Raw genomic sequence first — 21,267 nt, forward strand, 5'->3', positions numbered from 1 at the left:
CTGTACTACTGCAGGTATCAGCACCTAACTGTTACCTGTGCCCCTCCAGTAATAACATTCTCTGTATTAAGCTTAGAAAGAAAACGGAGCTCTGCAAAGCTGCAGTTAAGCTACTGTGTTTGTATCCTGGAACCGGCAGCATCCGTAAGTGAAACCCAGGGACTCTGAAAGACACGTGACAAAACCCAGGCAGTGCTTGGATTGATCCTCTCACTGAACTAACCGCAAGGTCCAGAGCACTGAGAGATCATTACAGCGACTTTGAATTGGGGGTACATGGTTCTCAGAGTTAACTCAATGCCTAAGACCAGCAATAACATACTGCAGAAAATGGGATTTCACATGGCTGTTTCATGCAACCTGCCAGCATCTTTTTCAGTAGGACTTCTACTTGCTTCATTTCAGACACCCAGCTTTGTTCAGCTGCTGCAATTTCCTTCTTACAAGGGACTCCAGCTAGAAGAAATAAAAAAGAAGCAATTTGCAGTGTTTTATGTGTGATCAGTTCAGATGATTAAAAGGGAAAGACTGTACAAAAACCAGGAGACTCTCTACTGTTTGTTCCCTTCCCTCTTTGCTGAGACCAGGAGTGCAGAAAGGTCTGCTTCATTTCTGTTTTGTTTCACAGCCATGAAATAACCCCTCTCCAGGAGTTAGTGCAGCGGTGTGTTGAGTGTTTTTAGTTTGTGTTGTTTTTACACAAGCCCCAAGACATTGCTTGTTCTGCTCCAGCACCACAGCCAGGTACAACCCAAGGACAGCACGAATTACCAGCAGCAGCAGAGGAGGAGAAGGGCAGACCATCCCCTGTCTCCCCAGCCACTGAGGACCAACTGATTACCCCAGAGCGTAGATTAGCATTGCAGAGGGGTGAATATGGAATCTGAGCTTGGAGGAAAGACGGCTTTTGCAGCCACTACCAGCATGACCACATTTGTGTTGACACATTTGTGTTGACAGCCTGAGCCATGAGAGCAAGAGAACGGGCAAACCCTGAGCCTCACGGGGATAGGGAGGAACTGTACATAAATGTGTCATTCCAAAAATGTTTTTCCTCAGAGCGCAGACTCAGGCCAAGTCCTTTGAGAAGCTACAAGTGTGTGTTTTGTACTTCAGACAGTCCTGCCCCTCACCGTGCATCCTGGCTCCACAGACTTCATTTCACAGTCAGATGATAAGCTATTAGCAAGTACAGAACCCATGGTGATGGCTGTACCTCTACAAACTTTAAAGATTTTTCCAATTATGAAACGAGCTGTGAGGTGTAATCATGCCTACTGTAACAGCTCAGGACCTTTTACCATGCTGAAGATACTCACCAAAATAGAAGCCTAATTAGCATCTCTTTTAAAATCTGCAGAAGGTAATTCAGCTGCGTTATGCTGTAAACAGCAGTAATGTCATCCCTGAGCATCTCGAGCAACAGGACAGCGATGTCATTCATACATGCACCTGTGCTGCTCTGGCACAGCCCTTGCAGAGCCGCAATTATCCAGAGAATTACTCAGGGCAGAACTGAGCCACCTGATTTCCCAGACTCCAAAACAGACTATAGCCTAATAGCTACTTGCACTACGTAGTTAAGACACAAGCATAAGTTGTTCTGAAAAGCCACTTCAGCTGTTCCCTGTTCAAGACAATCTGAGAACACATTAATAATTAGAGGAAGAAAAGGGAGATGTTCATGTTTTTTTTAAAATAAATTTTTAATGTGCTATATAGGCATGATCACTACGAGATCTTCCACCTATATGCAATACTACACACTGCAACACACCGCATTTTCAATGTACATTAAAAAGTCTAGGAAGAATATTCCTTCACTGGAAAAATATCATACAATCACTTAAATAAACAAAGACAACATTACAGTGCAAACAAAATCCTGGTTTTATTTATTCTGCAATTACTGAGTACTTTCTTTCTAAAAGTTTTTTTAAAAAATAATTAAAAAACCTACCCACAGACAACCAACATTTTCTGAGATGATTTCCATTTGCTGAATCATGGTCTGATCCTTGAAACCGTAGTAAACTGTATACATATTTGTATGATGCATATTGACCTGATTTGTGTCAGGTATGGGATCCCAACCCCAAACCTGCAGACGGCAATAAAGTGGCACTGCTGGCTTCAACTGACTTTTGATCAGCCTGTGTCAAGAAAGATTCGGTACAACAGTCCTCTCCACAAACTAAAAAAAGTGTACTTAAGGAAGCCGGGCAAGGTCTCGGTTTACAATGATTTTGGTTTCTGCTGCCAATTGCTGTTAGAGAGAGCAATTATGCCTACTCCTCCACCACAGAAGCCCAGTCTGTAGAACAGCAACAATGGCAGATTCTCAAAAACGCACTTCAACACGTGAGAAAGGCAAAGTGATATCCTTCTGTCCCAGGAGGCAGGAGGGGGTTGCCAGAGCCACGCAGGTAGAGGAACAGACTGCAGCAGATACAATCTGACTCCTAACGTGCGTGAGCCCTGCCACCTTCATGAACTCCTGCTCCGACACATGAGCTTTAAAGTGCCTGTACGCTCTTGCCAATTGGGTGATGTTAATGGGAGAGTGAGAGTCTTGTGAAGACATGAGGGAAACACAAAGTGCATGTAGGTGAGTACATTAAAAAAAAAAAGGGGGGGATGTTTGGTTTCTCTTGGAGAGGAATGTTGTCTCTTTGTAAACTTCATTGTACCACCCTTCTCTCAAAAAAAACACAGTAAGAACCTCTGCCTTTAAGTTATGGGTGAGATAGGGGCAGCAAGACCCACTACCGTTGTGGCACAGAGTGACACCGGGCTCCTCATGCATGTGTGATCCGCTCCTGTTCAAACTGTGTTGGATGCCATAAACAGAGCAAGGCAGGCTTAAAAGACAGGCAGCAGAACATTCACCACTGATGACATTACGTGTGACATCCTTCAGGTTCTTATCAGATTAGACAATACAGTGAAGCACTACTTTTACAGGCAGTAAGTGATTACTCCATTACATTTTTCAGATTTGCACTCCTATGCATACATAAAAGAAAAGAGTAGGAAAGAAAGCTGAATTAAATAACACACAATTTCACAGTCCTTTTGCAGTCCGTAGAATACCTAAACTGCATGAAACCAGTTTGCTACTATAACAGCCGATAGGTTAATGCACAACACTCTAGATATAGGTGGGAGATGGCACAAAAGTGATGACTAGCAGGCTATTGAATCCCCAGTTCCAATTTTTGCACAATTACAGTTTTTCACTTATCGCATTCAACGAGCACACAGAGCATGTACCAAACATCTCTCAAGTGGATGGGCACCGAGTTGGCAGGACTGAGGTAGAGAGCAGCTTCTGCAGCGCTTCTTGCTGGCAGTGAATAAAGTACAATGGGGGGGGGGAGGGGTGTCTGCCTGTGGGGAAAATGAACACTGGCCAGAAAGTGTGTGTCAAGGGACCTTGTTTTAGGAATGTCTCGTACACTAGAAAGCCAAATTTCTGCTCTGCTGAACACCACCATCCTCATTGGCACAGCTGTACAGGCCAGCTTGTGGAAGGGCAGTGTAACACACACTTGTAAGTCTGCTACCTCAGTGTGACAACTGTTTGCTCCAGATGAAATAAGCAAGTGAAGATTTTGCCTACAAAAGCCTTGTAAAAGCCTTTGACCACCCTCATGCATAAATACTAACCCACATATTAAAATGACTCATTCTCAACTACTTAAAACACCAGGGTGCAACTTCCCCAAACAGAATTAGCCACCTGCATCTATGAATGAAACTTGCAAATGAAGACAGTAACCCTTATAGATTTATTATTGTACCAAAAAAGGATAAAAATATATAATAAGCTACTTTTTAATTATATTCCCTATTCATAAATAATTGATCATGACTTGCTGTCACAAAACTGTTAAGATTTTGTGCCTAATAGGATTTCTGTATTTGACTACCCCATGAAACTTTGGGGTTGGCATAAACTCTGGGCATTAAAAAACAAACCCCACCAAGCTGAGTGACCACAGAGCTGCAAGGACTTGCCTGCTAAGCTCCTTCTCAGGTCCACCAAGAACACCCCAGTGTCCCTCTCAAGGGCAGGTTACTCTTTCACATGGAGAAATTTCTCAGGGTAGCAAGAGAACAAACGTTGCTGGTGCTTTACAGCTGAGAAGAACTTGTTGATTCGGTTTAAAACAAAGAGTAAGAACTTTCTGTTGGGAAGTATTTTCATTCACAGAGAAGCTCTGGGAAGGCTATCTGTTCCCTTTGCACCAAAGTAAGGTTTCTCTCTCTTACACAGAAGCACAGTTCTAGGGGCATGCTGCAGCATAAGGTTACCATACACACAGTCCCATACACAATTCTGTAGATAGCCCACATGCCCGAGTCTAAAGGCAGCCATTCTCCATCAAAGACTCAAGCACTGAATTCTGGCTATGGATTTAGTGCAACCCAGCTTACCTCTCACCTCCCATCCACAGGAAGGGGTGAGACTAGGGTATTATAGGGTCCGCACAGCCACCGGGTAGAGCAGTGACAAGTGTTCTGCTCCCTTGATAGGCAGCTTTTTTGTGGTGTAGTAGTGGATGACCTCAGGAACGCTGTCGAAGGGAGGGCTGTTCTGACCCAGGATGTATTTTTCTTTGGTTTTCGTCAGTTTCATGTGCATAAAACCTTGACTGCTCCTGCAAGAAAAGCGAAGTGTTAGTTCATGATTGTGTATGGGGAGTAAGGCAGCACCACAACACGCTCATTCATGATGCAGGAGAACAAAACAGTTACCAGGTGACAGGCCAGGACTACTCCAAAAGACAGTGACTGTTACCTGCAAAACCCCAAGGGCAGTCCAACACTCAGGCAACCTAATCCAGTATTTTGTTTTCAGCACCTTCACTCTCTGGACCTGAGGACAATGCTGTCTTACCCTGGAACCGGCCCAGAGGCACGCGACAGGACAGCCTGTAATCCTGTTACCCCTCCCTTTTGCTATGAACATTTAATTTTCCTAACAACCAGACATCAGTTATGGACCAAAGGGTGCCATTGGTTTTGGCATATCAGAAGCCTAAGGCTTCTTCACAGAGGCACGTGAAGGGCATGTTGGCACAGGACGCCTTTGCCTGGTGCTGGGTTTGTGCCCCAGCACCACCTCCAATCCCCACAGGTGTCCTCCAGCACCTGCACCACACAATCACTACAGGAGAAAGCTGCAGCGTGTCTTATCAGCAAGGGGAACTTCACTCCCTGCACGGAGTTGCTCTGTCCCTGGCGTTCCTGCTTCCCCTCGGCTTTAGCCCATCCTGCAGCCAGCCCTTCTTGCCCTCCGTGCCACAAGGTACCACTGCCAAGTGGTCACCGTTTGATTTTCCCCTTCATTACCAAAAGGAAAGCAGAAGCTTCAGGTTCTGTGTTGCACTGGGCAAGTCAGCAGGACTTTTCTAACATCTCTCTCTTAGAGACCTTCTCGGGCTACTTTTGCTAAAAACACAACTGAGAAGAAATAGAGTTGATGCTGGGGCACCTGTCACCTGTACACAGACACTTAATGAAATACACTCCTCTTCAAGACACCTGCTGACTGTGTATTTTGGCACACTGGTTGAAGTCCTGAACACAGTGCCTGGAGCACTTCATTTTGCCCATTTCCCACATTGTTCATGAAAGTGAGTGGAAAAGAACATGACCTAGTAGTTATGGAAAGAAGCCCTGTGGAATTCGACCAAGACACATAAAAAGTTTCTGCCTTTGGACACAATAAACCCAGGCTGCAGCTCGATGTGCCAGAAGAGGAACCATGTCATGGTGGACAAGACACAGAACGTGGACCAGCAGTCTGCCTCTGGAGCCAAGACAGCCCGCTGCAACCCGGGCTGCGTGGCAAAAGTGCAGCCACCTGGTGGAAGAAAGCAACTCCTTAGGGTCCTGCAGTGAGGACACCACAACAGGCTCAGAGAGGTCAGATTTCCATCCTTACAGGTTTTCTACCTTTGCCTGTACAAAGCACTCATCAACCTGAAGGGCAAGTCCTGCTAGGATTAGGGGGTATGACTACACACCTCCACATGTCCACTTCCTTCTAGAGTCCTCTAGAAGTCTATGGTTTAATCTTTACCATTTTTTATATTTCCAGAAATCACTAAGCTGAGCTTCTAGTTTAACAACATTTTTATTTGAAACATTTAGACGTATTGGATATTAAAGCAAAAAGATGAAAGAATCAGAAGTAACCTTCAAGTAAACTTCATGACTCTCAACTAAAATTTTCTTGAAACTGAAAATATGCTTTGTGCAATTATTTCATAAGAAAGCACAATAAAATCTACCCCTGTCTCAAGCAAGGCACAAAACACTTATGAAAGAGACCTGAAAGGGTGCAGGTTTTGACATCTGAGAAGTTCAAAGGTGGTGAGATGTCAAACCAGGGTGACAGCAGATACTACAAGATGCAGACTGTATGCAAGTTGCTCACCTCCTACTTTTCGTACTCGATCTTTGCCAAGCAGCAATGACAACACCTTGCAACCGTATGCAGAGAAATTTTGCAGTTAATTAGGACAGGGCTGTAGACACGCTGTTGCCCTGTGTTCAGGTCCACCCTAGTCTGACAAAAATGCCTGGAGACAAGCTATCCTGTCCTGGGCAGAAGAACAGTACTGACTCCTGGCAGCAGGGAAGACAGTTTCTTCTGATAAACTTGTGTTTTAGAATAATAAAGGGATTAGACTTTTGTTTTCTTCTTCCTTCGGTCTTGCCAGACACAGTGGAGATCATCTCCATCATCCAACTAAAGCCCTGGCCAGTTGGGAGCTATTTCTCTTGGGCTAAGCATCTCTTTACTGCTTCACTCCTTTTAGAGCACTGTTCTGATTCAGTGGTTAGGGCTTCAGACCATTTGCTTACAAACAAGGGAATGTTTGTGCTGCTGGTTTTCCCCTTCACTGCAAAGCAGCTGAAGTATGGCAAGCACTAATGGTTCTGTGATTATATTACTCCTCCAAAGCATGTTTATGGTTCACACCGATGCTGCACAAGGCAGCTTGACTAGCGCCATTTCTTATCAAAAGAAGAACCTTCTTGCCCGTTTTTCTCCCTTTAGTAAAACATGTTTGAGGAGCGAACTGCAATCACAGAGAACTCCCCAGCAGGTAACGCATCTCGTTAACCTCTGTGATCTTGAAAAGGAAACGCAATGCAACACACACCGCTGCTGGATGTCGCTCTTTATCATAACAAAAAGCAATTTTTGATCAAAAGGGCTATGAAATACTGCTAATGAAATTGACCTTAGTAACAAAACCAATCCACTCCTAAAAAGCGAGATATTTAATAATACATCATGTAATTCTGCAGCTGCTGGTGCCTATCGCCTGCAGCTAATAGGTACCTCTTACACCTCTTACTTTTCCTGGTAATTGCTCAATGAATTTTTCATGAAGAATACAAGCAACACTTACACTAAATCAATTCCTTTCATGGTAGAATGACTTAAAAACCCTTGCATACAAAACTGATATGACTGGAGGTAGAGGGGCCACTCTCTTCTTACATAAACAATAGCCCTCTTAATGTAATCCACATGAAACTTGTATTCACAGGACCAAAAGCTCCATCCCTAATTTCTGAGATTTCTACCCAATCTCAAGGGTATCTCACCCCATATCCGTCCTTTTCAAGCAGTCTGTTACAGATTTTTGAGAGGCAGACTTGCAGTTGTTAAAATCAATAGTGAAGCAAACTGACTTGTGGGGAAAGAGGATTAAGCTGATGACCAAATGACCTCTTCTTGCCATCACTGAATCATCATTTATATCACCACTTCATCACCGCAGCCCTCTCTGACATTCAGCTCATTTAGCCATTGAAAGCTGAATTCCATGAGACTGACGCACCAGGGGATTTTGTTTCCCCAAAGCTCCTCTGTTAAAATTACTGCTAACGGGGATCTTTGTGGAACTTCCCAAATGATTCATCTTTCAGCTGGTCACATGAAGATGAGAAACTGCGCAGGTTACTTCCATTCAGTTACCTTCAGTTATCTTCATTTTTAACTATCTTCTATAATTATTCGGTAAGATCTCTGACATCCCTCCATCTGGCACTGGTTTTCTCTTCAAGGCAGTATGTTGGAAAATGGGTAGGAAATAGTTGGCCAGCGAGCCTAATGCTTTCATTGTTGAAAAGCTGGTATTCCCCACCTGCATGCTTATCTCATGTCCCACCTCCTTTGTGTCTTCCCCCCATCAGCACATACGCTCCTTCTTCAGCTTTTTGAGTTAGAAGACGTCAGAAACTGGATTTTCCTTTTGCAGATCTTCCCCTTGGTAGTGTTTTGTAGGTGGATTGAAATACAGGTAGAATTTATTTTATTTTATTTATTTTTGTGGAATAGTTGCACAAAAAGACCCACATCCCAGTCTGTTTCTACCTTTGTATTTATATGGGTTTGGGTTCTCCTCCTGAAAAAGCAGAATGTTTTTCACTGAGTAAAACCCAGTCCGAAGAGGTTTTCACAAAGCAAAACCCAGACAGAAGTATATTTCTGAGTTTTTCTGTATGGATGCTGAGGAGGAGTAGAAGAGGCAAGCAGCAGCTATCTGAAATTGACTTCAAAGCTTTGCAATGTCGTGCATGCGTGTTCACAAAGGAAAAGGACTGACGGCATTCAGACAATGGACTGATTTGCTGACTGCTAGGGTTTGCAGCCAACATTCATCCACATATTGTTAATGATGGGCTGAGTTTTAGTTTCTGTCCCAACTACTTTCCTGCATGTTCAGAACTCTTCAAACTGAGCATTATTCCAGGCTTACTGCTGGATGAAAGCAAAAGTCATTAAGGAGCTGGAGATTATGTTTTCAAATATTTTCCTCCCTCCCTTCCTGACTCTTTTTAAGTTTCCAAAAGTTACCTTGTGAACCTGTTACCTGCTTTCCTTATTCCAAGTAAGCCAACGGAGCCATCACTAGTTGCAGCTAGTCATACAAAACAAGCTACTTCTCATCTTCCAGAGTGAAGAACAGATTAAGTTGGCAGGAGCTGGTCAGGCAGCTGGACTGGCTATTTGTAGGTCCTTTCCAAATGAGCTATTCTATTCGAAAGCCAGCTTAGCACCTTGAAACTATGCCCTCCAATTAAGCACTTCCAAGTGTAAAGTAGTTGAAGCTGTTCACATCTCCAGTAAGGATCCTGCTGTGCTGTACATCCAATCCTTCCCCATTTGTTCCTGGTATGCCCTGGCTTGAAGAAAATCAGTGCCCAGTAACTGGCATGGGCAGAATGTGTCTACACTTGTCTTACCACGCTATTTCTGCTAGCGCAGTGATGAAGATTATAGGAACACTGCTCAGAAAGGAACCTGGAAGTCATACTCCTCCATCTCCTCCTCTAAGCCCTTTGAATTCAAGCCCTGAACTTAGTAAGCAGAGAGATTAGCAAAATTCAAAGCAGAGATAGATGAGGAAAAAGAGCCATGATTTAACTGGCTGTAAATCAGTTTCTGCTTAGTTTTCTAAGTGTTGTTTGAATCCACTTAAATTTTACACGTACAAGCAAAATATGTCCCTGATAGTAAATCATTCTGGTTTTGGAATCTGGATTTCTCATTTTTTTCAAAAGCAATAACTATTAGAGCCTGCCAGGCCTGCCACACAATGAGCAGAACCTAAATGACAATCCCAAATTCACACATTCATGAAAGCCAGGACCTTAAATAGATCTCGCACAAGACTTCTGCAACAAAAGATGCTGGAACCTTACTTGCTTAACTCATTTAACACATTTAACACTGGGGCTTCCAAATCGTGCTAGGATTTCTGAAATGTTGCAATGGCTCCGTCCCAAGTTTTTGTTCAACTGAGGCTGACAGAACAGCGACAGTGACGTGACAGCAACACTACCAACCATATTCACTCCTTCCTTATTTCCACCATTCCCATGAGTTTCAATTGTAGAACAGGAAAACTCTTAGACACTGACCCCTGCACCAAACTGCTTTGGAAGTCTCAAGGACAGGTGTTTATACAGACACAATCCTTGATATATGACTAATAGTCACACCTTGTTTAAAATGTTTTGTAACACAACCATAAAACCAAGCGACTTTGAATTAGAGCTTTCCCACATGTTTTCCTTCAGTTTTCAAAACCCAGTGAGGATGGGAACAGAGATTGTGCAGACAGCTCGTCAGACTGTGCTTTGTTTGATCTTATGCCTGAATTGTGTTAAAAGAGCATTCACGAAATATTAATTGGATACTAAACCTAGTATTTTTTTTTTCAAAAAAATGTGAATAGCTATGAAACATTATTCATGCTCACAATCAGGAAAACTGGCCAAGCCTTCCAAACATTGGTTTTGCTGGTGAAAGTGCTGTTTTGTCAGAACAGATTTTCTGCATCAAGGCATCCATTTTAATAAATGTCAGTTGGGCAGGGAAAAAAACAGCATTCCAATAACATCAGAAAAAGCATTGTAGCAGTGCTGGAAATGTTTTGGTTTTCCATCCTGAAACAGTTTTCTGTTTCAAAATTTTATGCTATGTTGTCACTTTGAACAAAACTGACATTTCATGGAAACCTACAGCAACAAAGAAATAAATTAAAATTTCTAAGATACAAAATCCAGCTTTTTTTTGTTTCTCTACATGAGTGATCACTTCAAAAAAAAAAAAAATTCCTTTACTGGAGACAGCCAAGAGGCTTACCTGGGTATATTTTTTTCTGGCTTTTTTCTATTTTTCAAGCACAGAACACATGACACTGTCATTCTGCATCTGGCAACCACTGTTACTGTCTAGTAGTAGTGCCAGGCAGTGCTAGGTTAAAGGTTGGACTAGATGATCTTAAGAGGTCTTTTCCTACACAACTTATTCTACGACTCTGTGACTTCTGTAGAAGTGGCAAAATTCTTGCCTGCAAACAGCCTGCTCCCTATCAGTTGTTTACACTGACAGCAGTCTAGAAATAAATATTAAAATACTTTTATTAAATTTCTTATTTAGAGAGTTATGAAAAATCTCTAATCTCTAAAATCTCCCTAACTCTTTTAAATTGACAGGAGAGAACTAGGATTTTATTTATGTCACAACAGTTATTTTCTAGTAATATTTTATGCGTTTTAAATTAGGTAAAAGGTATGAAGTGTGGCACTGATCTGAAGACTATTACCTGTCCAGAGTTCTCAATTTTTGAAAACAGAATCTCTTCTACAGATCAATCCTGAAATTTCATAGGTGACAACAGCTTTTATTGTGTTTCTTCTGCCATTTAGGGAAAACCACGCACCTGTTTATAAGCCCCTGGGATCAGTGCTTCAATACACACCACCCTCCACAAACGAAACAAAAGGCTCTGAGGTCAGCTCTGTTCTCCCCCCACTGGTAATGACCATGCAGAAATTATCTGACAGAACAGAAAACAAAGACCATTCTTGCTTGTACTCACAGTTTGCCCATTTAGCTGACTCGCAAAATGGTCTTAAACTAAAATTTAAAAGTAGCCACGTTTCCCCAAACTGAAAAGTAAGTCAGGAAACGGAGAGCAGGCGTGGTGTACAGCATTGCAAAGGGCCTTCGAAAAAGCAGATCCTTACTGAAACTGTTAAATGTCAGCACTGGGAACCTTAGAAAATTGTCATAAGCCAACCACTTGAACAGTGGCAGAGCCTCTTGAGTTCCTGATAAAACTTTGTAAAGGGTTGAATACCACATATCCCCTGTGGCCAGAACAGCCTCAAAACCAGCAAATAAACAGGGCTACAGGCAATTGCATTCAGGGTTTTGAGACAAATTTAAATATTGGAGCAGATTTCAGGAGGATCAAAAACATATGGTATTACTCTTCAGGACCCCAGGCTGGAGACTTTTATTACAGTAAATAAACATTCAGCAGTACTACTAATTCTGAAATTACCCACCATTCATTCCAGAGAAAAGGAGCCATTACCACCCATCAAGCAGGCATACTTCATTCACTGTCAAATCACTGGATTTCCTCTTCCAACACACTTACCAGTATTTGGATAGAAATTAGCCATCTAAATCCGCCAGCTGTTTTCATGCAGTCTAAATGAGCTCTAGCCAAATGAACCCATACAGGCTCTTGCCCCTTACATTTTTAGAGAAAGCAGTCAACTTTTATCCCTGCCAGGCAGCACAACTGAGTATCAAGTTTGTAACCTTCCAATTACAAGGCAGAATACTGCCAAAATGCCAGCAAATTATTATTATTATTATTATTTAAACTCCTACGACATCATTATGTGCTTGTGGCTCTGCCTCTGGACTTGCTCCCATGTTGACTTCTCTCTTTTATGTGGGGTTCTTACACCAGCTGCGGTGTCCAGATACAGCCTTGCTGGTGCCCTGTACACCAAGGAGTCACTTTTTTGATCTACTGCTTCTGCTTTAGCTGTTAGAGCCCAGCAGGTGGCTGAATTTCATTGAGCAAGGCTGAAACATAGCACAGCTTACAAAGGGAGATGTTCCAGTGCTGCAGTTCATGATGTATCTCTACGAGTTGTGCCTGAACACCTGCAATACTTGTGAGATGGCTCTCCTCTTGCCTCTATATATCTACCTCCACCTCTTCTACCACCCTACATGCTAATAAAAAATAGACCTAATACTAAGGACAGGGCGTTTCAATGGCAACAGTGACACAGCCACCATGAGTAGGGGTCTCAAGTTTTTTTACCTAGACTTATGTAATTAAAAACAGGTTTACAGAAAGATTGGGAGAGTATCAGTGGGCCAAACACCTCCTGCCCTGAAGGCACACGCTATTCGTGTGTCTGGCCCTCTTCAAAGACCACAGAACATGAAGCTTTCCTAATGCTGGAGGAGACGGTATTCAAAGACTTCTCCATTGTGCAGTATTTGGATACATTAAATGAAATTGAGCAAGTGCTACCACTTTCTAACTTTTCAGATGTAGATAATACTTGTACAGATTTCCATTGCCAGACATTGCTGTAATTTGGAAAACCCATTATTCTGTTTTTGCCAGACAGGAAAAAACAAAAACAAAAACCAACAAACAAACAAAAAAAAATAGAGCAGAACTGCCTCTCTGTTTCAAAACTGGCAACATGACGCTACACAATAGACTCTACATCACTGTCACCATCTAAATACAAAAATCAGTGTTTTTTTTTCTTCCTTTTGCTCCATATCAGAAATGTGCAATGTTGAATTGAAAAAATGCTGACTCACACATACATGCTGGTGAAGGTCACTGAGGGGCACAACCACACCTAAAATACAATAGTGAATATGAATGCCTAGGGAATGTGAGCAACAGCTAAATGGGGATAGATGCTGCATCTTTTGCCCAAGAATGATCTGAAAGATACAGACCTACATGGTTACTAGAGCTTATCTCATCCCACAAAGCAATTCCACATCCCACTAACCTGATTAACTACTTCTCTATTTTTTATGACTAAGTAGAATCATTTTTGCCTAAACAATAAGGAAAACACAGGGTCATCAATCAAGCAATGCAACCACAGAAGACAGAAGTAACTCACTGGATTTCAGTATCAACCCAGTCTGATATTGTAACCCTTGCTTTAATGAACCAGAATGGAAGCAGCAGTGCTCCTGGATATTGAAACAAGAAGTACCTTTGGCTCCTGTACCAATAGGTTTGGAACTGCGTTTTACAAAGGTCAGTTTCAGTTCTCCATTTGAGAACCATTTGTAGCTAGCAGTTTAGTAAACCCTTGAGAAGCTTTTTCTATGGGGTTATTTTTTTTTTTTAAACTAAATTAAATCTTCATCTTTCTATTCTCTAATGTGAATGATTTATGCATTATTACACAAAGAGGTCCATTTTATTATTTGTCCCTGAATATGCCATTTTTCTTTAAAAAAAAAAACAAAACAAACAAACAAAAAAAAAAAAACAAAAAAACATTTTGCAGCAAGAGCACTAGTAGCACAGTTCCAGAAGCTTAACACTGGAATTCACAGTCTTCTTCCAGTCAATCACCATATATATAATCTTACAAGTCAGCCACATTCATGGAAGAGCTTGCTGTCAACACAAATCAGAGAATTTGCCAGGAGTTGAAATTTGAATATTAAATGCTTTGCACAAAACATGGACATACTGTGAGTTTACTCATATGTACATATGTGGGTTTATATAAATTCAAATTTTCCCCAGTGTTTTCCCTATAGATGTTATCTCTCCCTCAAAAATGTGTACTACTTTATTGCATGGAGTCACTCCCGTGGGTCAACAGATCTTCTGCCTGCCTCTCAGCTCTCCCTATCACGAGCTGAGATGTATGTCAACTTTCCCATCTGCTGTAAGAACCAGCTGGAGACTGACTACCTCTTCATATTGCAGTGGATTGTGGATGGTCCATAAGACATCATGTCGCTTCTGCTCCTGTTGCTGATCTACTGCTTGATCCTGGGGAGATCATCACCTCTGTGCCCTCATCCTCCAGCTCACATAACATACCTGTCCAATACTGGGGCTTCTGGAGCTCTCCTGATGTGCCTGCCTGCCTGTTAGGATGGTTAATGGTCTGAGGAATAGAAACTGTGTGCTTTATCAGTTACAGGCACACCAGGAAAGGGGTGTAAAGGAAGAACAAACCCCCCACCCCCCACAACAACAATAAAAAATAAAGGGAGCCCACAGTCACTAGATTCGTCCCACCAGAGGGTTTACTGTATCCCCTGCACACAAATTGTTGTGAAAAGCTTATAGTCCACATGGGAAAAAAGAAAAAAAAAAAAAAGTAGTAAAAGCAACATAGAAGCTTCTCAGGCCTGCCACCATACTTGTACCAGCCAAACCCGTGTTAGCAAGTGTGAAGAACCACAGCCAGGATGCTCAGAGTATTGGGAGGACACCGACCACAGACAGCCACATACACTTCAGAACATTAAAGTATAATAAAATTGAGGAAAGGGTGAAAGAAAGTGACAGCAAGATGTACCACAATTAGATGACAAAGAACAAATTTAATAATTAGATTTTGCAAATCTACTCCAGTGCACTGACAGAGCAAGACTGGAGGGCCCACCTCCACAGCCTTCAGCTTCAGCACTGTTTTCCCACATTCCACACATAGTCACACCAGTCACAGCATACCCATTGCTTTAGGTCTCTGCTGCTGCCACCTGAACTTCCATTTCAATACGGCTGAACTGAGGATATAGGCCTAAGGCAGTACCCAGAGGCAACCCGAGCATCCCCACATAAAATACCCAATCAAGCTGGACTCTGAGATGCAACTCTAGTATGCATCCCAGTTCTCCTGTTGCAACACAAACCCCTTCATTTTGGCTGGAGACCAATGACTGCACACCAACAGGTTTTACTTGGGTCTGTGCCCAGCCGTGGGGCAGTACTCCCTTCTCTCCCATACCTCAGACAGTCGTCCATAATTTTATGAGTCTTTCTTTGTTACACTTAAATACCTTGTTTGTTTTTCCAGCACCGTTTTACAGTCCTGGAGACCTAGCCAAGCCTCAGAGGATTCAACCTTGGTCCAGGACAGACAAAATAGACACTCCTGGAGTTACTGACTGTAGTCTACCCAGTAACTGGTTGTCTTCTGTTTATAGGATGGGGACATCCTATAAATCTTTCCCCTCTTTCTGGGGGAAAGAGGTAGGTACCACAGGAGATGAGTGAGTCCAGAACCAGCCTCTCTGAGGTGCAAGCTCAGGGAGTCTGAGTCATATAAAATATGCAAGGATAATAGGATAAAGCACGAACACACAGATGGAAATAAGTTCTTGGGTCCCCTACCCTGTATGCCTAGTGATAGACTGCCCCACTAAGCATGGTTTTTTGTCACTCAAGATTATATCTTCACCCAGACCTGTAATTTAGCTACTTGTCACTGAGTTAATAATAATAATAGTAATAATATATATAAAAAAAAACACAACACAAATTCCTTCTCACCACATAAAATCAGTTTTATCAACTGCTATCCATTTTCCTGCCTGCAGGCATTCTGCAAGAGACTCACGGATAAATGTAGATGTTGCAAGAGTCGTCCATGAAGCCATTCACAACTTAGATATAACTCAAGTATGAAACATGCTATTCTTCCTTCCCTGCTGGCCTGAAAAAGATACGGATGCTCCATGCCAGCCTCACTGTCATTTTGTGACAATATTGTGTTGCAGCTCCTTATTATTGACAGAAATCCTCTTAGGAAAGAAAGGTTGCAGATGTTTTTGAAAGAGGAAGACAATACTTGTTTTCTAAAATGTGTTGCTCTGGTATGTGGTTCTAGTTGGACAGCTGCAACTTCATCCAATGTACATTTGAATTATTAGAGATTTGTTTAGCTGGCAATAGCAATAAAATACTGAGCCTTCACTCTGTTTATAGTTTTATTTAACAGTGTCCTATTCTGGCACTGATGTATATGTGAAAAGGAAACTTTACTGATAAATTAACGTGCTGCTTCACTGCAACCATGACAAGACCCTACAAATTAGAAATGTTTCATTTATTTATTAACCCACCGGATTATTCTCTTATTTTCTATTTGTTCTAGCAGAACATGGTTGTACTACATAACAGCAATGGCTGGGCAAATGTGAATGTAACTTGCATTTTGTTCCCTCTCCCTCACAGGAGCAAGGTAATACTGAAAGAAAAAGAACAAAGATCAAGCTATAGTCAAACTTTATGGAGTATTCCCAAAGTCTTGTAAAGCGTTTGGGAAGAGACATGTCTCCAATGAGACTTTCAAGTAAATTCTGGTGCAGGTAATAACACACTGCAAGCAGAAGGAACCTCCGTTCTTCACATGTCAGGGAAAATGACACCTACTCTCTGGTCAGCAATAAAGGCCCCAGCCTTTCCTGCAAAACATACCACCATGGCACATGGCTGGCAATCAGGACACCCCTTAATTTTCAAGGTAAAGAAAATGCTCTCACAGGTAGAGAGAATAAATAGCACAGTGTGGAGAGTAACACATTATCCAGCAAGCAGCTTACATGGGAAAAAATAAATAAATCAAACAGAAGTTACTGTAATGGTACCAGAAGCAGCGGCACAGTTTTGGGGAAACAGGGCTAGTAGACTTGTGGTCCAAAAGCCTCCGAGAAACAGACATCAAATACCTGGCTGCTGCTCCCATGGGACATGATGACTATGAACATAATCACAGAACTGTAGGTCTTGAGGACAGTCTATATCCCGACACAACCTCCTATAATCATTTTCAATTTACTTGACAATGAATTTACTGAAATCATGGCAAGAAATAGTTAACAACTGTAGTCACCTTCAAAGCCAGTAGTCCCACATTAGCGTAGGCCTGTGCTCTACCCCTAGCATCTCAGACTGCTTCCTGGGAGGTCAATCCATGGAAAAAGTGGCCTTACACTGTATGCTAAACAGGGACACTGCACAGACCATACCAGAGCAGGACCTGGGGCAAGTATGTATGGCAAGCTTAAGCACAAGCCGAGGGATGCTCACAAGCATGGATGCTCACAAATTATTTACAGAAAACTGCTCATTTTTTCCACTGTCACATTCACTATCTCCAGAGCTATGATTCAAGAACCTTATCCCAACAAAATTATTATAGGCAAATGTAACAAATAACAAGGTTGCAAGTTGATAACAAGAAAGCAAGAAAACAAACAAACAAAAAAATTACATATGCCTGGTGACAATTAATTTTGTGCTACTGCTTTATTAACATGCTTACCTGATAACTATCATGTATCTTTATAGTGTGCTATCAGATGCAGTGCAGTCAGGACTTGCCATTTCATCATAAATATACCAATAAAATGAAACAGCAATTTAATGTTGAAATTGTTCTGAACTTCATTTGACTGTGCACATCCAGCAACATCCAAAAGCCTCCATATTTACAAGTCTCTTACACCTCCAGAAGACCTCAAGCACCCCTAAACCTGCCTGCCAAAGGAAAAGTGAGCAAAGCCTGTTTTTACCATGCTCTTTTGCAAGTCCTGATGCAGCCCCATGCAGTAAGAGGATGGTACACTGGATTGGTACAGCAACACATATCATGTTCTGCATAGCAGTAGAAGGACAAGCACATTGTTACAAAGCCTTGGCATTACTGAGGACACTGCTATAAAGCATCCACACACAACCTCAGGCATGCTCACACCAGCAGCACGATGCCTGCAGCTCCTTTATTTTTACTTCAATTTTAGTTTTTGTGATGTGAGATCCAGTCTCATGTTCTATTGGTGATGATGGAAATCTGCCTGCCACTAATAACTTAACCTTGCATTTGAATGTTCCAGGGGCTCTTTTCTGCAAGAAGTAGTTAATTGTACTTGTGGCAGCATAAACAAGGTTGTACGTTTCCTCAGTATAGTTTGAGGAAGGGATAGCTGATTACCATTGTGTCTGTGGTTAATTCTGCCAATTACCCCATGAACACCTTGTACTGAGCACTTTATGAGCTACACATTTGTTCTGGTGAAAATGGGAAGTGAAACAGATCGTCTCAAATCTGACTAAAAGACGGGGCACTGGGACAAGCACAAAGACATCTGAGCACTGTCAGCCCCACTGATACACTTCTTAGTCCATTCACTTGAGTCAACAGAACTGTGAAAAAAACACATGGGCTTGAAATCTCTCATCATTACAGAGGGGAAGACTTAAACTAGACACCCAATGTAACAGAATGCACATCAGCAATACATGACAGTCACTTCTATTCATGCTCATGAATTCTACCACTTGGAAGGATATCAAGAAAAACAGTTATTTGCTGTAATGCCCAGAGACGGGATGGGTAGGGAAATATACAGCAAACAACAACAAAAAAACGTCACCAGAACACAAAATGAGTTTGAAATTAAAGCTCACAATGGGGAGAACAACAGATATTAAAAAGGAAACATAGCTAGTGCCAAATTCAGAGGAAGTTCAATGGAAATAGGTGAAAATTGCATATTATAGAAACGATATATTTGCCGATAAACGGTAAACATTGCATTTCAAATTTCAACAAAGGATGTAGGGATTAAGAGGTCCTGCAAGACCAATGCTAATAAGGATGTAAGATCACATGGCAATGAAATGAAGAGATTTGTATGACCTCAAGTTAAGGATAGAGGGGTGCAAAATAACCTCATCAGAGACTGATCAGTTGCCTCTGGGTAAAAGAATCATAACCCCAAATAGCAGCATATGTTTGGCACTTTGAAGGGGTAGTTTCCTACAGCTAAAACTAGTGATAAACCAGGCTGAAACATTTCCTCAAAAGGATTGTGAGTGAAACCTGAAAACTGTCTAATAACTCAGCTTTTTGAGCTTAATGAACATTCTTCCATTACCAAAACTATCTAAAGCCTTACTTTTTTTTTTTTTTTTTTTTTTTTTTTTTTTTTTAAATAACCATCTTCCTTGAGAGGGGATGCAAAAAGAACAATGAATTATACATTTAGTGTCCTGAATGGGGGAAGAAAGGGAAGAGAACCTTATGGCAATGAGAAGCAATCAGGTGCCAGTGAACACCAACACTGAACATGAACTTTGTGAGTGGTCTACAGATGGTAATGGTCAGCGAGATGGCAAGTAAAACTTACGCACATTGCTAGCAGAGCAAGCAAGTTTTCATGGTAACTGGCATATATGGTTAAATTATGTTATTTTTTATTTAACTAGATACTTTGAGAGAAAACATTGTTTGCATTTGCTGGATATCAAAAGAGCTCATTAAAAAAAAAAAAAGGAAAAATGGCTAATGGACAAGACATGAACACTAAGTACAATACCATGGGCTTAAGAGGATTTTGCGGGTTCTGGAGGAGCCATGGAAGAATGATCAACATCACAGGGAGCTGATAGACAGCTAGTAGACAGCATCAGGAGGCCAGGGCAGGCACTGGTTTTGACAAATGTATGGAAGGGGAGCTGGAAAGTACCAAAACCACTTTCCTTACACTACAGAAAATGCAGATTGGAGTTAAGTTATTTAGCTGTCTTATTATTGAGCTGTCTTATTTAATTATTAAATTATTATTTATTGTCTTATTATGGGGAGATTTAAGATAAGTGCCATCAGGAAATCTGGTTTAGAAAATCCTGAAATACAACACACTACAGGGACATGAAGGGCCAGCATCCAGATGTCTAAACTAGCAAAACAGAGAAAATAAAGAGAAAGGTGATGTAAAGAAAAGATAATTAAGAATTGCAGCAGATTCAAAAGAATATGCTCTCATCTTTTTCTCTTAAATCTGTGCACTGGTTACATAATGGGAGTCACCATGCTAATGCAAGAATTAAGTGATATACTGTGGCATGCTTCAAGAACAAAAGCCGTATTTCAAGACTTTCAGAATACGAAGAGGAAAATTTAAGCCTATATATATCTGAAGCATGTGCCATCAAGCCTCCAGTGCTTGCAAGTAACTAGAGAAATATTACATTAGAGAACACACAGATCAAATGACAAAGGGGTCAACTGCAGCTGAACCACATTTCTAAAGCAGGTGTGTTCCAGTTCAAGGCAGGACTCTTCAGCACAGAGAGACCACAACAACATAACACAGGAATTGAGATTTAAAGAAGTTCTACAAAATATATATTTAAACAGAATTTAAACAAAAATGGGGATATAAAACCAATCTGAAATCTACTGTTTAGATCATCTGCATAAAACAGGGTAGGGCAGACATGGCCCCTTATTTCTAATGAACCTAAGAACGTACATAGGTTGGCACCACCTCTGAAAGCGTTACCATCAAGTATTACTTTATCCAAGCAGTAAAATGTGCTTCCAGAACAGCTCTGTGAAGAAACTGTTTAAAAGTCAAACTATCAGGAGCAGTGCTTGTAAAATGTGATAGGTCTGTTTATTTCCTACTTGGAAGATAGGTTCCACATCAGACCCTATCTTGGAAGAAGGAAAGCAAGGGAACAGTCCTCTTTGCGCTTGTACAGCCAATATGATGGTGAAAGGCCTTCTTGTTCTGCACTGAAAACCTGGGAGCCTGAGAACTTCCTCTGCTGGAAATGCAGATGAGCATACACTGAAGCAAGTATCTGTAATATATTCTGATCAGCCAAGGTAGGTGAGGCAAATAACAGCACTGAGACCGGAACAATGAGCACTTCCCAGTTGTGCAGATCTTCCAGCATTGATTCTAGGTTTTTTACTTTCAAGAATTGTACCAATACCATCCAGCTCTACCACACAAAGTCTTCCTTCCATATGTGAAGCTTCTTTTATAAAAGGAATAAAATCCCTAAACAATGCAATTGCTAATTCAGCCTGAAGCAGAAGCAGCAGAGCATT

General features: G+C 41.5%; 1 protein-coding gene across 1 annotated transcript in view; it reads right to left on the reverse strand.

The window, feature by feature from the left end:
* Positions 1 to 1,866: 1,866 nt before the first annotated feature.
* Positions 1,867 to 21,267, reverse strand: part of SHB (SH2 domain containing adaptor protein B) — a 75,490-nt gene continuing 56,089 nt past the window's right edge. Inside the window, 1 exon segment of the mRNA XM_084504179.1 lies at positions 1,867 to 4,664. Coding sequence (XP_084360305.1) covers positions 4,481 to 4,664 — 184 coding nt within the window. The 3' untranslated portion in view covers positions 1,867 to 4,480.

The sequence above is a fragment of the Aythya ferina genome (genome assembly GCF_964211825.1).
Source record: "Aythya ferina genome assembly, chromosome: Z".
NCBI classification, from domain to species: domain Eukaryota; kingdom Metazoa; phylum Chordata; class Aves; order Anseriformes; family Anatidae; genus Aythya; species Aythya ferina.